Source organism: Hordeum vulgare, chromosome 7H, assembly GCF_904849725.1.
Source record: "Hordeum vulgare subsp. vulgare chromosome 7H, MorexV3_pseudomolecules_assembly, whole genome shotgun sequence".
NCBI classification, from domain to species: domain Eukaryota; kingdom Viridiplantae; phylum Streptophyta; class Magnoliopsida; order Poales; family Poaceae; genus Hordeum; species Hordeum vulgare.
The window spans coordinates 204,610,760-204,631,364 of record NC_058524.1 but is presented as its reverse complement, the minus strand read 5'-3'; the positions used below and the strand labels follow the sequence as shown (position 1 = coordinate 204,631,364).

Sequence of the window (20,605 nt, the reverse complement as noted above, 5' to 3'; positions counted from 1 at the left end):
GACAAATTTCATATTTCTATGCTTGAGTAGACGGGATTCTGGTTGAGAGTTTATCACGAGTGATGCGAGAATAATTTAATAACCAAGACCAGATAAGTCAAGACTTTTCAAGACCTCGTGATGCAATGCAACTCTGGGTGAAGGACGGTTGATCGGCTCCTTGGAGAAACCAGTGGATGACCCGGGATGCTGGAGACGGCCATGACATCTTGCGGAAACCTTCACCCAGGCTCAAAGAGACGGACGAATATCTTCAAGACCCAAGGCTTGCCTGCACAGCCACAAGTAATTATGGGCTCTGGCTTGGTTGGACAACGCGGCGACTCTGGACAGGCGGTGCTAGCAGATGTAGAAGAACGGTAGGAATGGATGGGCACCAACAGGGATTCAGAGGGACCCGTTGAAAGACCATGTTTTGATCATCCGGTCTTCAAACACCCTGAAGTGCAAGGGCATACTCGGAGGCGATCAAATCTTGTGGGGAACGTGTGCAAAACTCTGCAGAGTACTCAAACCTAATCGATTAGCCGTGTCCACGGTCATGGACAACTTGAGCCAAAGGAACTGAAGTTATCTGAAATTCTCAACACAAATAATAATATTGATGTGGGTATTATTGACAACATGGGTACGAGAATTGGTTGGTGGAACCATCTCGTTAACAACCAACAATGTAGTAACATTTTGCTTTTAGCCCTCTCTTGATGTAGGAGAAAACTTGCTTTTCGCTAAAAACTTATAGCCCCACCTGCCATATATGCATATAGTATAGATGATTACTTTTCACCCCTCTCTTATGTGACTTGCCGGCATATTCAATATGCTGACCTACACGGCTGCAACGTCTTATGTTGCAGATATTTTTCTTCGACGAGTAAGGGTACGATTCAGGGTTACGGTCTACACTCAACTTGTCGTTGGTGTTTATTGGGACTCCACTCCCTTGACTGCTTCCGCTGAGATATTTAAGGTATATATCAGTTTTACGCTATTTACATGTGATTGCACTTTGATATATACATTGATGTACTGTGTGTGCCAGCATACTGATCCAGGGATGGCACAGAAACACAGAGGCTTGACTCGTTTTGAGTGGGGTCGCTACAACCTCCGGTCGCGTTGTCTTCTCAACTTCATCTACTTCACCTACATGTGGATTGCCACAAGGTAATGACAAGGTGAGTAGTGGTGATCATTGCAATGATGATATTGGGCTTATTGTTGATGACCCTTCATCACAATATTATTGAAATGCTTCATCTTTGGGCGTTCACACTTCGAGCACTCTAAATGTTTTACATGCTTGTGTTGATAGTCCTTGCATATCATGTAAAAACTGCATGACTAAATCTCATGATGATATGCTTTCTATATGTTGTTGCCATGATAAAAAATGTATCTCTCTCCTTGAGTTGTTGTGCTAACAATGTATAGGAAATCCATCACTCCATGGAACAAGATGTGGCTTTGAATGATGCTTCAAGGGATCCTACATCATCATCTATTGTCTCTCACTTTTTCCTTATGGCTAAGGCTTCAAAGGTATCTCCTACTTTGAATCCCAATGTATCTCATGATGATGGTGTTGATGATAATGAGGATGAGGATAATGATGAAGAGAGTCAAAATATTGCATACTTCAAACTTAAGGGTGAAATGATTTTTAAAGCTCTTCATAAGAATAATCTTGCTCGCTCCAACTTCATGGAAATCATGGCTATTGACATTGAGGGCAAGAAATATATTGAGGAGTTGGAAGCTCATCTCGAGGAGCATGAGGCCACCATTGAGACAATGGAAGGTCATGAGCGTGATTACACTCATGAGATAGCGGAGCTATCCCAAACTCTTGAAAATGAACAAACCACCAAAGAATCTCTTGGGGAGACCTTTGCTCTGGAATTATCTAGATTAAAGGAATCCCATGATAGATCTCTCGAGGTGGCTAATGATTTTATAACTAAAAATGATAAGCTTGAAGTTGCATATGCTACACTCCTTGAGGACTATGAGCACCTAAAAAATGGCTCAAGGGCTATTAAGAGTTCACTCATCGAACTCATTGAGTCTCATGCTCAACTTGAAGCTTCATATGCTAAAGAGCTTGCCAAGTTCCCTTCTCCTCTTGTTGTTAATGATGATGCTTGTGCTACTAACTCTATTTCTTGTGAGTCATCCATATTAAAGGATAATGTTGAGCTAAGGGCTCAACTTGAGTTGCTATCTAGCAATTATGGGAAATTGGAAGAAAGTCATGTAATGCTCACAAGCTGTCATGATGATCTTCTAGTATCCAATAATGTGTTAAAATTAGCTCATGAGGCTATTACTACCAAGGTAACATCAAGTGAACGTCATGTGGACATTAGCACTACTTCTAGTCAAAATGCTATAGTGCCATGTGCTAGTCCTCGTAATTCCTCTACCCATAATGTTGCTACATCTTGTGATGAATTACTTTCATTTCCTTGTTGCTCTAATAATGATGCTTATACATCCTCTAGTACTTGTGTTGATACTAACCATGTAGAGGAAATCAAAGAGCTCAAGGCCCAAGTCACTACTTGGAAGAAAGACTTGGAAAAGAGTCATGAAGGGATGTCCACACTCAACAATATCTTGTGTGGTCAAAAATCCCCAAATGACAAAGGTGGACTTGGATTCAACTCCAATAATAATAATAAGTCCAAGAGCAACAATAAGAAGTGCCAAGAACAAATCAATAATTCGGCCAAGATTGTTTGCTTCAAGTGCAAGGTTGAAGGGCACCATGTTAGATCCTGCCCACTGAATAAGAAGCCTCATATTCACAAGCAACAAGGGAAGCGTCCACAAGTTCAATTACATGCTCAACCACAAGTTGAATAAAGGCCTCTTCCCAAGAAGACCCAAGCCAACGCTCCTCAAATTGAGAAATCAATTGCGAAGAAAGTAGAGGGTAGATGTTGCTACTTATGTCGTGAGAAGGGTCATTTTGCTTCTTCATCCACGAACGGTAACTTATCCAACCCAATCATTATTGATGATATCTATTCTCTTGGGAAGGATAAGGTTGGCAATGTGTTTGCCAAGTTTGTTGGTACTCAAAGTGGTGTTAAGAAAAGAACCATTTGGATAGCCAAGCCTATTGTGGCTAACCTCTTAGGAACCAACTTGGCTGGGGACCAACAATCTCAAACTTGATCAATAGGTGATGTTGGAGTACATTGGAGACTTCCCTACATAATGAAGATTTAAGGGGTATTCATCATTCATCTTGTCTCAATCCAAGTCATGTGTATTATCGAGTTTCAATCTTATATCCAATGCGCATCCTTACGATAACTTGTACTTAAATTGAATGCATTGTTAGTTACTCACCCCTTTGCATGTTCTGGTTTTGTATCTTCCATGTGTTTTGTATATGTTGTGCTTCCTATTTGCTTATCTTGAGTAATCAAGTATGTACGGTGGGTGGGTTGCACATCATGTATGTGTGAGTCTTGTGTTGAGCCTTTTTGCATTGTTTGTATCTTAGATGGCTCTTTTGAGAGATTAATGGATTATCCCATTGTGGGCGGGGGGTGCTTTGCGCACCTCACAATCCTATAAATGTGTATACATGAGGAATACCACTTAGTATTGATATTTCAAGATTATATAGTCTCTATGTGGTATGTCTTACCCATGAGAAATTCAAATTATAAATGGTCCATTAACTATCTCTTGTTGGTTTTCATTTGCCACTTGTTAATATTGTTGGGTTTTCACATTATGGGGGAGTAATATGCTATGTGCATATTACAAGCCTAGAAAATGTGTATATTTGAGATATTGCGACTTAGTGTTGATATGGTAAATTATTTTTTTCCTAGGTGGCATGTTAGCTCTACAAGTGTCATTTTCTTGTGTTTTAGGAGTAAAGATGATGTTGGGTATATTTACAATCTACCAACGGCAATTATTTCCAAATACTTCTTGTCCTTTGACAATTGGTATTCCCTTCATGTGGTAGAAATTGCTAATCATCTTTACATTGGATTTTATGTATCGTTTGTCTTCCTTACCTCTCGTGGATTGTTTTGAACATGTCCAGTGTTTCTATAGATATAGACAAAGTGATGATACCATATTGTGCATTTTGTATTCAAATCCAAATTCTATATAATGCACATCTCTTGGGGAGCTATCCTATTTTCATTGGAACACTCTCTTTATGCGTTTATCATAAAATCTTTTGATACCCATCAAGTGTGTGTTGATGGGAGGCAAGTCTTGCTCTTGATGATGCTTTGTGCCATCATGAAAATTTGTCGACGGTTTGGTTTGTTTGGATCGTTGCTTTCTTTTGGGAACTAGATACCGCGTGTTTGTTTTCCTTCAATTGGTATATTGTTCCCTTTTATTTGGAATGTGTCAATGGATATCACATTCCTTGATGTATCTTTTAATTGGTATCCTTCAAGTGATATTCTTTCCTTTGGTATTTTATTATCGCTTGATACCTTGTCTTTTGGTGTCTTATCAACTATGTGTTGATTTGATTTTTGAAAGCCTTGAGCATGCATATTTACTATATATAGTTTCTTTTGCATGCTTTCTTTCTTTGACCCGATATATAGGGGAAACTCCACCATGTCATAAATTGGCTAAAGTGTGCATGAAATTCAATTTCATATCTATACGCACATATTTATGTGGAGTTTGTCCTATGTATTGTTGGTTTTCTAACTCTTTGGTCCCAATGAGTTTGGGCACCATTTTGTTTGTGTTGTTCTTGTCCTAGGAACAATTGGAGATGCATTGGATGCTCGGCTCACCTACAAGGAAGGTGTTGACACCATGTGCTTATTGGAGACAAGTTAAGATGATCATTGAACAATTTTCTACAACATCAATCCAATGCTATCTCGGTAACAAGTATCTACTTCATGCATACATTTCTTGCATTCAACCTGTCGTAGGTTGCATCATGGCATGAATTTCTTGATTCGTTCTTTTGGTACTTGTTTCCTTTCTGAAAGCATCCCAACAATGATGTCTCATTGCTAGTTGTGATGTCTTTGATGTTCGTCAGTTGGAAGTTCATTTGTGTACAATAAGAAAATGTTAGGCCATGTGCTATGCTTTCAAGCAAGGATCATATTGGTATATTTATGACTTCCTTTTGGATATCTTGTTTGTTCTTCTTGTAACTATTTCGTGTGTACATCCTTATTTGTGGATGTATATCCTCATGATTGTCTTCTACCTAGAATCTTTTACACATGAGAGAAGTTACATCTCTAGTTGATATCCTCTCTTCCTTCACGTCCACCATTGAATTTTGTTGGTGGTTTCATGAAATGGCTTGTCTTGAGTGCTGACCTTATATCCTTGCATCTTGATGCACTCATTGGTGGTGATGATTATTTTTCCTCGTGCTTGTATTGATGAGGGTTTTGCCATTTTTTTGTATTCCTCCTCTTGACAAGGTTATTATTTCCTATCTTCACCATGGGTTGTCACAAGCATTGGTTCTTAATTTGTTTATTAGTAAGCTTGTGAACCCATTTGCTAGTAGTGTGGGGGGGGAGGATATGTCTTGCATTTTGTGTCTCATTTCATCAAGACTATGTTGATGATTAATGATCATCCTTATCTTAGTACTCTCAAGTGATTTGCCATGACTCACACATGTCATTTTGGTTGAGCCTATTCTCAAGTTGCCTCTTTTACATGTTGCTCAACCATATGTTTTGTGCAAGTGATATGCCTATTGTCTTATCTACTTTCTTGCACTTGTTGAGTGTTTTTATTAATTTTGTGGGGTCAATGATCCTATTTTGTGCACTTGTATCAAATACAAAAAATCTTAACTTTGCACAAATCATGGGGAGCTTCTCTAGTTTTGATAAAACACTCCTTTTCCCATATCATAATATATTTTATTCATGTGGTTCGAAGGACCATGTGATTTCTTGTTCCTATTGGTATCTTTTGATTGCTTGCTTCTCTTTTTTGTATGTCTTTGTGCCATACGATCCTTTTTGCAATCTTTGGGTCCTTGATATAGTTCGTTTTCCTCCAACTACTTATCATTGTATATGTGTATTTATTTGCACTCATTTGTTGAGAAGTACACACTTTTTGGACGACCACCGATTATATTGGCTTTCTAAACTTTTCGTCCATTTTGGCAATCGATGTCAATGGGGGAGAAGTTTAGAGAGTTTAGTTTGGAGATGTTTAGAGAGTTTTGCTTTTATTACTTGAGCATTTGCATCTTGAACCCATGCATTATTGTTGTGTATGTGTGTGCTTGGTTATGCTTATTTCCTTATATAAATTCTCTTGAAAGTGATTATCATCAATTACCAAAAAGAGGGAGATTGTTAGAGCATATTTTCCAGATGTGGTTTTGTTAATTGATGACAATCCCTATGGACTAATGGTTGCATTAAGCTATATTCGAAGGATTTGTCCATAGGCACTTCTTGAAGTCCATCTGTTTTTTTCAAGGATTTTATATCATGACCAAGGTGGTATTCATGGTATTATCCAAAGAATGGTCATAAAGACACAAGGTTGATCAAGACTAAGTCAAAGAGTAAATCAAGTTGATCAACACACAAAGCGTACAAGATGTACCGAGAGGGACCAAGTGATCCCATGGTATGGTAAGCATTGTCCATTACGCTTTTGTGTACTAACCCATGGTCTTCGTGAGAGTTCTATGTAGGGTTAGGTGTGTTTCCATGGGCTTGCGTCAAGAGGAAGATCTCCTTCAACCCATGAAGGGTGACATCAAGTGGTGATCCTCATCAAGATTGCGGTGTGCAAATTCAAGTGTAGCATCACAAACATATCATGTTTGAAGCTTCCCGCCCATAGTGGTGGCAATGGACTTATGGATATGCGTTGAAGAGTGGCTCACCCATAGTGAGTATGGGGGAGCAATCAACTAGTCTTCATCTGGCCAGCGCAATCAAGAAAGGTGGTCCATCTTGAGGAAGACAATATCGTCATAATCTTGCTCAAGTGGACTATGTGCAAGGTACAGGTTTGCCCTTGATAGGTTTTTATATTTTCGGATATATTGTTGTACAGTCAATGGGGGCTGTCAAGTGAGTAGCTTGATCATATCATTTGTTGAGAGCTCAAACCATTTGCATCCTTGCATCATATTTATTGGTTCTTGTTTGGTGTTTCTCTTTGTGAGTTTTAGTGTTTATTGTTATCTTTAAGACAATCTTGAGTTCATCGAAAACGGAGTTGATGTGCATCTTCTATGATGTTTCCAATGTTGGAGTTTTTGTCGGTTCTTCATTCATAGAGGTTTCACATCTCTATATCATTGGCATCTCGTATGCGAAAGTTATTGAAGTTCTCGGCAGGTTTTCTCTCTCAAGCGGAAGTACCACTGGGGCAGAGCGGTAGTACCGCTCTGGCTATACTGCCGCCAACCCCTACCGCCCTCTCTTCCGATTATCTTTTCTCTCTAGCATCATGGGGGCATTTTCTATTTTTGGGCGGAAGTACCATCGAGGGGGGAGCGGTACTACCGCCCACCTCTGTCGCTTCTACTACCGCTTAGTAAATTCTTCTGGTATCTTGCCGCCCCTCGACTAGGCTAAGCGAAAGTCCCGTTCTCTACACGATGGTAGTACCGCCCAAGCGATAGTACCTCCCAGGTGCACGGTATTACCGCTTAGCTGAGTCGTTGGGCAGAATAACGGCCAAATTTCCTCCTACTATTTAAGGCGGTATTCTTCCCCAATGGTCTTTTACCCGTTGAGCTCGTGTTCTTCCCCCATTGTCGACCTTCTTAGGTCTTTCTAACTCTCAATCCCTGCAATGATTCTTGCTAGTTCTTGAGGGAAAAGAGAGAGGAGATCTAGATCCACATTTCCACCAATCACTTTCTCCTCTATGTGAGGGGAACCCCTTGGATCTTGATCTTGGAGTTCTTTTGTGAGCTCCTTGTTCTTCCTCTCATATTCCTCCACAGCTTTTGTTGTTGTGGAGGGATTTGAGTGTGAGGGACTTGACCACTTTGTGTGTTCTTGCCATTGCATTAGTTGCATCGGTTTGAGTTCTCCACGGTAATACGTGGAAGTGAAAAAGTTTGAGAAGCTTATTACCCTTGGGTGTTTGGTACCCTAAAGATTGTTCTTCGTGGATGCTTTGGCGTCCTAGAAGCTTGGTGGTGCTATGGAGCTCAACCATTGTGGTGTACAGCTCCGGGTAAGCGTCGGGGTCTCCAATTAGGTTGTGGAGATTGCCCCGAGAATTTGAGGTTACCTCGAAGCCATATTTCATTGTGGTGAAGCTTCGTGGTGCTGTTGGAAGCCTCCAATTAAGTTGTGAAGATTGCCCCAACCTTATTTGTACGGGTTCGGTGACCGCCCTCAATGGTCCCTTAGTGGAATCACGAAATCTTGCATTGTGCAAGGGCGTGAGGAGATTAGAGTGGCCTTAGTGGCATCTTGTGGAGCATTGTGCCTCCACACCACTCCAAACGGAGATTAGCATCCACAAGGGTGTGAACTTCGGGATACATCGTCGTCTCTGCGCGCATCGGTTATCTCTTACACGAGCCTTTTACATATGCACTTTAATCTGTGATAGCCATATTGTTTCTTGTTATATATCTTGCTATCACTTAGTTGTTTATCTTGCTTAGCATAAGTTGTTGGTGCACATAGGTGAGCCTGGTTGTTTTATGTTTTGTGCTTGACAAATTAAACACTAGTTTTATTCCGCATTTGTTCAAGCCTGAACCATAATCTTTACCTACTAATAAAGCAATTAGTGCTTCTGTCGTCCGTCATTAATATTGCCCATAAAGTTGATGAAAATTACCCACAATTGCCACTTATAAGTCATAGAAAACGTTTTAAACAGGAAAATCTCTACACTGGGCCGGCCCATGTAGGCACCTCCTATATTACGCTCTCGGCATTGGAAAAAAGATGCAGCACACCTATTTGGGCCGGCCCATGCGTGTCCGCCTGTTCTTTTAGTTTAGTTTTTTTTATTTTACTTTTCAGTTCCATTTTTTTCTACTTTAAATAATTTAAAACTTCAAATAATTTTTCTTAAATTTAAGAAACTCAGAATTTTGAAATAAAATATTAAAAAAACATAATTTTTTTGAGAATTCAAAAACTACTCAGGAGTTTTGAAAAATGTTTGCATATACAAAAAAATGTTTAAATTTTTAGAAAATGTCTGTAAAATGAAAAAAGTCAATAATTTTAAACAAAAGTCCATGTAAAAATCTTAAAAACAATTCGTGCCTATGTTTTTAGTCTCATTTTTTATTTTCATTTTCTGTTCCATTTTTTTAAAATTTAAATAATATCGACTTTTGAAAAACTTTTGCAACTTATAAAACTGAGAATTTTGAAATAGAGTTTTGAAGAAAACCTAAAATGTTTGTGAATTCAAAAAATGCTCGGGATATTTGTAAAAGTATTCCCATATTCAGAAAAATGTTCATAATTCTGAGAACAATGTTGATGAAAACAATAAAAGTCCATGATTTTGAGAAAAAAGTTTGTGTATTATTTTTTGAGTGCAATTGAAAAAATGTACATGCATTTCAAGAAATGTCCTAAAATTTTAAGGACGTAATATGATCAGCATCCTTGAAGATTATAATTATTTTTCTTCCGTTGCAACGCACGGGCCCTTTTGCTATAATTTTAAAGCACCTATTCACCCACCCACCCCCTCTAGGCGACATCCACGTCCTTTTAATAGTGTCTCGTCATTTTTAGAGAAGTAGTAGTACCTGTGGGGAAAATCCTAGATCAGTCGATCAGATGACAACGACACTCATGTGTCATACCCCTCTTGAGGGCGACATTCTTGGAGGTGTGCATAGCCTCGAGGGACCAGTGGACAGCATCTACGGTGGAGTGGTGTTCCCTATGACGCATCGACGTCGTGGAGTCTCGGCGTCGAGGCGCAACAAAGTCTCAGTGACGGATGCGTGATGATGAATGCGCGTAGGAAGGAGGGGTTGTATGGCGTCGTGGGGACGTCGACGGCAGGACTGGCAAGATCGATGCATCGGTACCTGCTCTAGTGCTCATATACCAGTAACAAACGAATTCTAGTGCCCGTATGCCACTGGCTGTTAGAACAACGGCAGCTCATTGTTTTCAGAGGCCAAAATGACTTGTTTGCCCTCAGTGGCAAATAAGCAACAATGGGAGAACATATCTAGGAAAAAACTGACAACATTTTGCCTGTAATTTCAGCATTTCAGCAAAACAACAGTGCACAGATAACAGTATCAGCATATATATACTTCATCTACAGAATAATACTCATCGAAGTTCACATCATTTAGAAACCATTCAGCAAACACCAAATTCAGTCATGCATAAGTAAACTCAAATTTCCATCCCTACCAAAAGACCACAACCGAGAGTAGGTTGTTCACATAAGCAAAGTCTATAGATAAATTAGACATGAAGAGTTGCGATATGTAAATAATATGTGAATTTTTGCTGAATATCATAGTTTCAGCTTCTTCTTGCTTCGAGTGCTCATTGCAGGGCTGTCAGGTGCAACACTCCTCTTGCTTCGAGTGCCCATTGCAGGGCTGTCAGGCGCAACAGATATGGCCTTTGATCTACATTAAAACATCAGACTACATACTATGATGATCCTCGCAGAATATACTTTGCTAACTTACACATTGTCAAAGAAACATTTCATTGAAGATTGTGCAGATTTCATACCTTGTAGATTTAGAGGTGTCTTTGATGATTTCGACTTGGCGACATTGTCTTCAATTGCATCACTCAGACATAGAAGTAGAGGCAATGCAGTTTCAGTTTCGACTGAACATGGAAGAACAACCTTTGTAATGGGTTTTTTCTTTCTTTTGTCCCTGCATTAGTTTCACATATTAGCATCATTAGAACAAGAGTATGATGAAAACAGTAATATTGAAGCAAGCACTACCTTTTTTGCTTTGGTACTTCAGCATAGACAGCTAGTGCTTCTGGAGCAGCATCTTTACAGCTTTGCCATCTATGTCCATAAGCCTTGCAAATTGCACATTGGTGTTGGCCTTTATTTCCCTTGCCCTTGCTATTCTCGGCACCACTTTTATGCCTTTGTACTTTTGGCCTCCCAGGGGACCTCCTAAGGATTGGCGGATTCAAAATGAAATCTTTGTTCACACTTAGCCATTGAGACATGTCGGTTAGGCCAGGAAGAATATGGGCATAAGCTGAAGTGAACTTGGCAACACTGTAATAGTCATCAACAAAATCTGTTATGGTGACTCCCCTAATTCCAGTAATAAAGTTGATTGCATGTTTGCATGGCTTCCCAGAGACTTGAAATGCCCGGCATGTGCATGTCCTATTCGCCAGATCAGTAATGTGGCGCTTGCCACCCAGCGCAGGACACTCGGTAACCTCTGCAATCATGTCATCTATTCTCTCATATTCAATGTCTAGCCCCCTACTTTCTTCATTCAACTCATTCATGACACTTGGAAGTATACGTCGACCTTGCAATTTCCTAGCAACCCTTCTCCTCTTCTCATGCTTAACGGTAATCTTCCTCCTGATCTTGTCCATGAGCTGAAACAACATTAAACCTTTGTGCTTGTGGATCCAGTTGTTGAAACACCCAGCCAAATTATTTGTTACATAATCCACTTTTGAGGAACATGAATATTTGCTCCTTGACCATAGCCTGATGTGGTACTTCTTTAAGTATGTAATCTCATCATCCCTTTTCTGCTCTATGGCTGCCATGTGATAGTCAAAAGCGCGAGGAGTCCATGAATAAGCAGCTGGCCACAAATGATCATCAAAAACTTTTCCATGAAACTTTTTTTTAAAGTTCACAACCAAGTGTCGCATGCATTCCCTATGTTCTGCATACTCAAACACCTTTTCAATTGTCGTGTCAATCCCTTTACCTGCATCTGAACATATGGCTAGGCCAGGGGGAGAACTAATAGCCTCACGAATCCTCTCCATAAACCACATCCAACTTTCAGTAGTTTCCGCATCAATAACTCCATATGCTAAAGGGTATAGACAATTGTGCCCATCAATAGCACAAGCAGTAGCTAACTGGCCTCTGTACTTGCCTGTCAAATGAGTGTTATATATCGCCATGTAAGGTCTGCATCCAGCCAAGAATCCATCGCAGAGAGGCTTCAATCCAACAAACATCCATATAAAATACTTTTTCTCATGATACTCCATGTGGTCAATCGCAACTATGCTTCCAGGAGACCTCTTCTCAACCTCCGCTTTCCAGGCATACAACTTGTCAAAAGACTCATCCCAATCACCAAACAACTTAGCCATTTCTAGCCCTTTGCCCCTGAATACTTTTGTATAATTGATCTCGATCTTGTACTTGTCATGCAGCGTCCTTTATAACTCCTTTGGGCGAACACTAGGATCTTCTTTTACCCAGTCCATGACTTCCTCACACACCCATGCCTTTGAAGCATTATGCTGCTCCTTTTTTCTTTGTACTAGCACATGTGTGCTTCTCCAAATGAACCTCGACCTGCAGTAAATTGTAATGGGTAAGAAAATAGAGTCAACTCCATTTAATAACAGCTAGAGTATGCAACTAACTAAAATATATACCTCCATAGTTTCTCCATCATCCAACCTCCCAACATGAATTCTCCATGTGCAATCTTTAGACTCGCGACAATGAGCCCTGAATCGTGTAGGCTCACTTTTGTCAACTTGAAAATCAAACTCTTTCTTTATGGCATACATAGCAATTGCCAACCTAAACTCTTCAATATTAGGATACTTTGCACCAACATCCATTGGTGGGTTTTCTTTATCATACACTATTTCTGGAATAACATCTGGTCTAGCATCTTTCGTAACCCACTCCTCGTCATCGCTGCTATCCTCTACATGCTCACTATTTGGTATATCTTTTTTTTCTCCGAGCTGATCATCACTATGTGAACCGGCACTAACAACTGAGTATTGGTCCTCCTCATCTACACCAACATGTTCATATTCTTCATGTGGATTTGCAAGATATGTATCTATAAGGCATACTTCATCATTTACATTACTTGCTTGACTATGCAGTGCTATAGATGGTGTTTGATTCAATGGGGGTAAAATGCACAGCAACACTATCACTTGGGTCAGATTGTTTGATGATCAGATTACCGCTTCTATTTTGATGAAAAGACTCATACATTTTCAGGCATTCTTCATCATTTGACACACAAATATTGTTGCCACTAATAGAGTCAACGTACTCAAAAATTATATTCTCCACTGAAAATAGTGGAAAAGTTCCAGCAATGGAAGCCACTAGATCCTTCAAGCTTGAGCTACTACCATCAACAATATCCCAAGTAAATGTAGAATCCCCACAGATTTCGGTTCCACCGCCAAAAATCTTCACCTCTACCGTGTAAGTACATGATTGGATCATCCCGTGGATGATGAAACCATGTCAATATTTGCATGCTCCTATCTAAATCTTTAGCAAAAATAGACAGACTGAAAAATTACCTAGCACAAATATCAGAGAGAGAGGTGGAGCCGCATTCGTTAGCCACGTCGTCCTCCTCATGGAGCTTGGAAATTTGGGGCAGAGGAGCTGCAGCGAGTGTGCCCACGTACGGGATGATCTCTTGGAGGGCCTCGACCGTGGACATCCCTGACCTACTCTCCACATCGTCGGAATCCCCGATTCTAGGGTTCTGCGCGACATGGTCGCGGGGAGAGGTCGGCGCTGCTAGTTGGGCTAAGGCAGTTGAAGCCACGGAGGGCGGGAGGGAGGGAAGCAGGGCCGCGACGGGAGGCGGAGGAGGCCGGGGCTGGGGGAGCGGCGCCGTCGGCGGTGCCTCCATTGGCTGGGGCTCGAGGAGCGGCCGAACCTTCGGCGTTGGCAAAGGCTGGGGGAGCAGCGGAACCTTCGACGAGTAGTTAGCCTGAGGGAGCGGGAGAGGGAGGAGGGGCATGCGCTGGGGGAGCGGCGGCGGCGGCGGTTCCGCCATGGCCGCTGCTGTGTGCGTGCGTGAACTGGTCGGGTGGTGTGGTGTTGCTTCTGGGTTTTTTCTATTCTAAGAGAAGAGATAAGACGAGGGTAAAACTGGAATTCTCAGATTGACTAACAGAAAACGTAGAGATTCTGATGATGGACTAACCGCGATGGCAAATAAGCACTAGAATTCGTTTGTGTCTGGTATATGAGCAGTGGAGCTTTGTTCGATGGCAAATGAGCAATTGATGCTTGCCTCAGTGGTATAGAAGTCATTTTCTTAAGATGAATTGATGGAAGACGGCAGCGACGACCTATGAGAGTATGTCAGATCTGCTTGGACCCCAGACCTGTTATGTGACTTGGTGAGGGCATCCGTATTTAGATGTTAGGCTTTGTTGCGATATATGTTTGGTATTCGGCTCTGACATTCAGCACCCTTTCATCAATGAATAAGAGTAGCGACGTATGTTGTTAAGATGGTGGCTTGAGACACACTGATATATTATTTTGTAAGATCTTTATAAATAATTAATAAAGTGATTGCATGCATCTTTCAGAAGCAGAGGCCGGGGGTCATGCTCCTTATCCTCCTTTTCTAAGAAAAAAAAAAGTACCACAGTTGTCACTTGACACCATAAGATTTCGAGGAATTGATTTATGCTGAATCTGTTCACACGAATGCTGGCAAGTAAAAGGAATACAAGTGAAAGGAATGATTCAGATTGAACAGAAGCAAATGTTGATCACTAGGGAGAAAAGATGCGCTCTACTGTAAGCAACACATGAACAGCCACTGAAAACTACTGCCACGGGAAGGGCAGAGATGGCGGAGCGCCGTCTGAGGAGCCTTCGCCTCCGACATGAAAAATCCCATTGTAGTTCAAGTCATTGTTGTCCGAGGTTAGGACATTGTTCAGCTGCTCATTTTCCACCACGGGGCAGGAAAATCCGGTCGCTGAGACGGTGCCGGTGGAAGCCTGGGTGCGCGAGAACCAGGACGAGCTGCTGAATTGCTGCAGGTTGGAGAACAGAGGTTGGGCAATGGGGATGTGTTCAGTCTGTTGGACCATCTGGCCAACATCGATACCGGAGGAATTTGCCGGAGCTGACAGAAGAGAGAGAGCACAGTCCGAGTCGAGCACCGGAGTCAGACCATCGGAGAACATCTTGCTGCTGCTGCTGCTGCTCTCGGGAGGAGCTACCGTCTTGAGCAGCGGCTGGCACACTGCAGGCTCAAGTGCCACACCGGTGGCAAAGTTTATTTCGCCCTCCTGTAGGAAAGGAAATCTCCGTCCTTCTTTCGCGAAAGTAGATGTAGAGCCACCAAAATGATGCCTGTTACTGATGCCTAGAGGGAGCTGATGTGTGTAATAGGGGTTCTCCTCAGTTTTAATGATCCCTGGCCAGTTTTGCTCCGGTCTTGGAGTTGGAAATGATGGAAACCTTGTTCCTGGGTTTCGCAAAAATGTCAATTGGTTGTGGTAAGAAGATAATGGAAATGCTACAGATACGTATGGAGATAGAATGAGTAAAATCTTTCTTCAGGCATTATCAAAAATTAACATTTACTCCCTCTGTAAAAAAAATATAAGAGTGTTTCATTTCATTACTTTAATGATCTAAACACTCTTATATTTATTTACGGAGGGAGTAATATATGAGTGTTTCAGGCACTAGGACTCTACTCCCTCCGTTCACAAATATAAGATGTCCTAACCTTTTTGTGAATCGATGTATATATAGACACGTTTTACTTTGTTTGTTCACTAATTTCCGTCCGTATGTATGTAATCCATATTGAAATATACAAAACATCTTGTATTTGTGAACGGAGGAAGTAACTGTGAAGAAGGTAAAGAGTGGCTTTTTTCCTAATGAATTAAAACTTTGACTCTATATTTATTTACACTTCATCCAGCCTTTATGAATTAGGTAGGTTATATGGGTAACTAAGGTGTTATCCTTGTTCGTTCTGAATACTAATCCCACTTGCGACTAATTTATAGAAGGAAAACTGCTGAATAAGGTTCAAATGTGCAACTTGGTGAAGAATTATACGGGGTGGTTTACAAGCTGGAAGGTACTGAAGGTCAATGCAATAGGTCAACATGCTAGGTGAGTAATGATTTACAATATGTCTGACAGACAATTCCATATTTCCAATCATGTATGAACTGTTAAAATATAGAGCAGTAGTAAAAAAATGTAACCTTGTTGACTCGTCATAAAACTTGCAGAATTCATCGGATCCGGCTGCGGTTTCCTGCGGCGACGGTTGTGCCCATCAAGACGCTTTCTACAGCTGCGTTTGGCCTCATCAAACTCCGTAAGCAGGTGAAACCTAAGTAAATAAAACTCATGATCAAGACACCAATCATTGCTTATGCATGAAGGATTAATATCAGGCCACAACACCAGGAAATTAAGCTAATGCAGTGCTGAACAGTAAACTGTATAACATGCTGAATGTTGATATACAAACATGTCAATTTTGTGTGTTGCCAGCAACTTCGAAAAGCATAGCTACCGCTACAAGAAGTGAATAAGCAATACCTCAAGAGTTTTCCTGTCAAAAATAAAGGGATAATATCAACTCCCAAGTATCTGATAGGGAGTTAACAAAATGAGAATGGAAAATGTTCCATAACTTAGAACATTTATCCAAAACTTAACAACACACTGTTATCCTTGACGCTTTCTGTAATGCTGGGGTCTCATGCTCCCTTCTTTATTAAAGAACACACCAACTAAGATTTTAAATAGGAAGTAGCTTTTTCCTTGGCTCTTAAGTCCTGAGAGACAACATTGCTAGTCTTTGTTGAAAACTAAATAAGATATTCCTTATCCTAGCATGATTTTATAACAAGATAAGATGCTCCTAGGTAGTTAGGCACGTGTTTCGAAATATAAATATATGCTCTCGCTGAAATCACCAAACTATATACTGTCAGAATACTTAATATTCTTCACGCATACTGTTGGAATATATAATGTACAGTACACAAAGGGACCACTTAATTCATCTGTCAATCACTCCTTTCAGTGCTTGGGGCCTTTATCTTAGATAAAAATATTGTACCTCTTTATCAAAAAAAAAATTGTACCTGAGATTTGTCAACGGCAGACAAAAATATTGCAATGCCTGTTGAACATGGACCACAGTATAGTGTGTCTGAAACCATATGTATAGAAGCATGCAAGTTTGCTGGGACAATGTGCGCACTTAATTTATAAAATCTGCACTAACTGCCGGATCAATCAATGATTGGAAACTGTCCCCACTGGGTAAGATATTCATGAATCAAGGCAATAAAATGATGAGAGGAACACATTAGCAGCCTATCAAGTTGTAAAGGTGTAAAGATAGAACAGAATCGTCTACTTTGTTCAGCAAGATTAAAATGAGAATAAACACAACTGTACTTTAAAGTGGACCAAGATACGAAAATATTACAAATGCAAGAAATAATGCAAGAGACTAGAATCCGAAATAACAATAATACTGATGGTTCAAGTTCCGGTTAGAGGATATACATTCTACATTTAAAAAATGGACACCTGAATCTTTCTTGTATTTTTTCTTAAATAAAAAATGTGACAAATTTGATCCAACTAGTTGTGCTCATAGAATGTGATTATCTCAGTCTTATGGCTAACACATGTAGACAAATACAGTGAAGCTATCTTCGAATGATAATTGCACAAGTAGAAGTCAAATAAAAACAGAGTCAAGTGGTCCCAAAGCACCTGAAAAAATAAGCAAATTTTCATATGTTATTTAGTACGCTGACACTAACGTTTAAAAGTAAGATATTATCATGATATAATACCCGTCTTGTTTTCCTTTTCCGAGGACGACCGCACGATACTTAAATGACCTAGAAATGCTCTCCCACAACGTAGAGTCGTAGACAATGAAACTTTAACATGATTAGTAGGATCTCACCCTGCACTTTTAAGAAATGGTTTATCTTAATTAAAAGAACTTGCTATAAGGGCTCCCATGAAGTCCAAATTCCAAATTGACCAGGATGCAAGAGCTTATACAGATCTCATTTTTCTCGTGGTCATCAACCGAACCACTAGAATACTAGATCACACTATATGGGTTGGTGTTGCCCTATATTTAGGATAGATCATGTTCAGTTGGCACTACCATTTTATTTTATTTTATTTTGCGAAAGTTGGCACAACCATTAAACCTTTTAATGAAACTAAAAATGAAAAACTTTCAGGTCCTCAGCTGGTTGCAAGCCTGGACAACCTCGGCTTAGAAAATACAGTATACATGCATCCGTGGACTGTGAACATGCACGCATGGTCCTCCTCTTATCGTACGGAAATGCCTCGATTCGTCCACACTGTATTTTGCAGTGTAAGCACTTATGTAGTGGTACTATAAACCTTCTAGGTTTGGGAGTTAGCATGGCCTTTTCGTTTGAAACAGAGGCCTCGGGTGGTGGTAGGCCAGTTCTTGGCGCGTGATGAATGAGGCAGGCCGGATATACCTGCCATGTTTAAGTAATGGACAGTCCCAGACCCACACAAAACATGCTGTCGCGGCCAGGAAATCCACAGGAAATGCACATGGATCCAACTATTTCTAGCTAGTTTGCACATGGAAAAGGGAAAGGAGGCGCGGGCAAATCATATCAGGCGTTTCCGTCCGTCCGGGTTATCGTCGATCACGAGGCGGCACGTTGCTGAAACCGATATCAGAACAGTGTTGCGCACCGAGAAAAAACCACACAACACAACCGACCTTGGGAAAAGATTTAACGCGGCAATTGGAAACCAGAGACAGGGACAGATTCAGTAGGCTGATCGATTGATGATCATCTGGGCGCCCGTGCGATCTTGATCTTTGGCAGATGGAGAGCCAATGTACGTAGCTTTTTGTGCAGTGCTGAACTCTCATGAATAGGGCCAGGATTCAGAAAGTGGTGGGGGCGATCCTGAGCAGTGCAAAAGCTGTGCTGATAGGAATTGACGGAGGAGCAAATTGCTCCAGTCCAACAAGCTCTGAGCAGCGTAAAAGCGGTGGTAGGAGGGGGGGCGAAACGGAAAGAAAAAGCGTCGCAATAATTCAGGTAACACAAGCTGCCATGATAAAGGGTGACAGGAGCAAACGAGAGGCCAGGCATGATGCCGGGAAAGGTAAACAAGTGCATCCTCGATACGAGACATGCCGAATTGTGTTCAACTTCAAACAAAGAAAAGAAAAAAGAGAGGGAAAAGAAACCATATAATGTCACGGTAGCGATCTGATCATGGATCGGTGGACGGACGACGAAGGGATGGATGAGCAAAGTGTAGAGAGAATGATGATGATGCGAAAAAAGAAAAAAAGAAGAAGAGCTACGATTTGATTTGCTCCATCTCCTACTAAGCGGCGGGTGGTGGCGTGGTTGGAAGAGAATTGGCGGGTGAAACAATTACCTGCTGCACTGTTGGCAGAAGCGCATCTCGCGGCCGGCGACGGTGACGACGGGGGTCTTGGAGTGCGCCTCGCACACCTTGTGGCGGCGATGGTAGTCGCGGCACCTGCTCAGGTCGGCCCTGCACCCGTCCACCGCGCACGACGGGCACTGCTGGTGCTGCCCCGCGCCGCCTCCCGACGACGCGCGCGGGCGCTTGGCCGCGCTGGGCGACGCCGCCGCCTCGGCCGGCGCTTTGCCGAGGCCGCGGGTGTCCGGGGCAGCGCCGCACTCGCCGAGCCCGCCGAGCTTCAGGTCCACGGAGCACTCCGCATTAGCAATGCCACCGGCCGGCGCCGGCGCGGCGTCGCTCTCCAGGTCGGCGAGGTCCCATGCGCCGGGCGGCATCTTGAGATCCCAGTCCATGCCGCGCTCGCGCTCACGCTCACGCTCACGTAGTCACCCCCTGCCGGCGCGCGGAGGACACGGACGCGTACAGCGCAAGCCAGCCTCAGCCTCAGCTGAGCCCGGTTGGCGTAGGCCTAGGCCGAGCAGGAGCAGCTAGCTGGGCAGTAGCTCGATCCCTAGTTATGGCCGAGCCCTCGCTTTCATCTCCCACACACCCACACAGCCACAGGCAAAGGCAACTCGGGTCGCTGTCTGGAGCTTGTGCTTGTGTGTTGGGCCTCGGCCTCGCCCCTCGCTCTCACCCCTGTCCCTCTCATTCCGAGCTGCCGAGGGTGGCTGTTTTGCAAGGAGGCTGCCTGGCAGCAGTACCGTCTCTACTCTCTACTCTAGGCTACCATACCACCCACTGGCTACTGGCTAGCGGTAGCGGGCGCTGGATCTGTGGGTTAATTGCCGCACCAAACAAAAGATGTCAAATAAAAACAGCAGCAATGGCGCCCGTCCAATGTCCGGGGAGGGTGCCACGAGCAACAAAGATATGGGCCAACAATACAAGCTAAGCTGGGGTGTTGTCAGTACAAGTACTTGCGCCGAGAGAGGGAGAGAGGGAGAGAGATGATTTGTGTCGCTGGGGTTGCAGCCATTCAATCCCTGACAGGCATGGAGACGGGCCATGTTCGCCTTTAACACTGCCATGGAAGGGTCGTGCTACAATTATTGGAGGTTTGGTTTTTTTACTACTACCTTTCTTCTTCTTTCCTACTGGTACGTATACTACACGGGAGGGATCGTCTGATTTT

General features: G+C 42.2%; 1 protein-coding gene across 1 annotated transcript; it reads right to left on the bottom strand.

Annotated features, from left to right (window-relative positions):
• Window positions 1-14,620: 14,620 nt before the first annotated feature.
• Window positions 14,621-20,211, bottom strand: LOC123412495 (squamosa promoter-binding-like protein 16). Its single transcript, XM_045105441.1, has 3 exons — window positions 19,420-20,211; window positions 16,191-16,321; window positions 14,621-15,430 (listed from the first exon to the last, which is right to left on the bottom strand). Exons 1-3 carry the CDS (start codon window positions 19,821-19,823, stop codon window positions 14,781-14,783), a joined length of 1,185 nt encoding a protein of 394 aa, XP_044961376.1. The 5' UTR covers window positions 19,824-20,211; the 3' UTR covers window positions 14,621-14,780.
• Window positions 20,212-20,605: the final 394 nt, after the last annotated feature.

Excerpts from the sequence above, each read along its gene's own strand:
- LOC123412495 (XM_045105441.1), bottom strand. The coding sequence starts at position 19,823 with ATGGACTGGGATCTCAAGATGCCGCCCGGCGCATGGGACCTCGCCGAC. Across the intron at positions 16,322-19,419 it reads TTCTGCCAACAGTGCAGCAG|GTTTCACCTGCTTACGGAGT; the intron begins GTAATTGTTTCA and ends TTATTTACTTAG. Across the intron at positions 15,431-16,190 it reads TTTTATGACGAGTCAACAAG|GAACAAGGTTTCCATCATTT; the intron begins GTTACATTTTTT and ends TGCGAAACCCAG.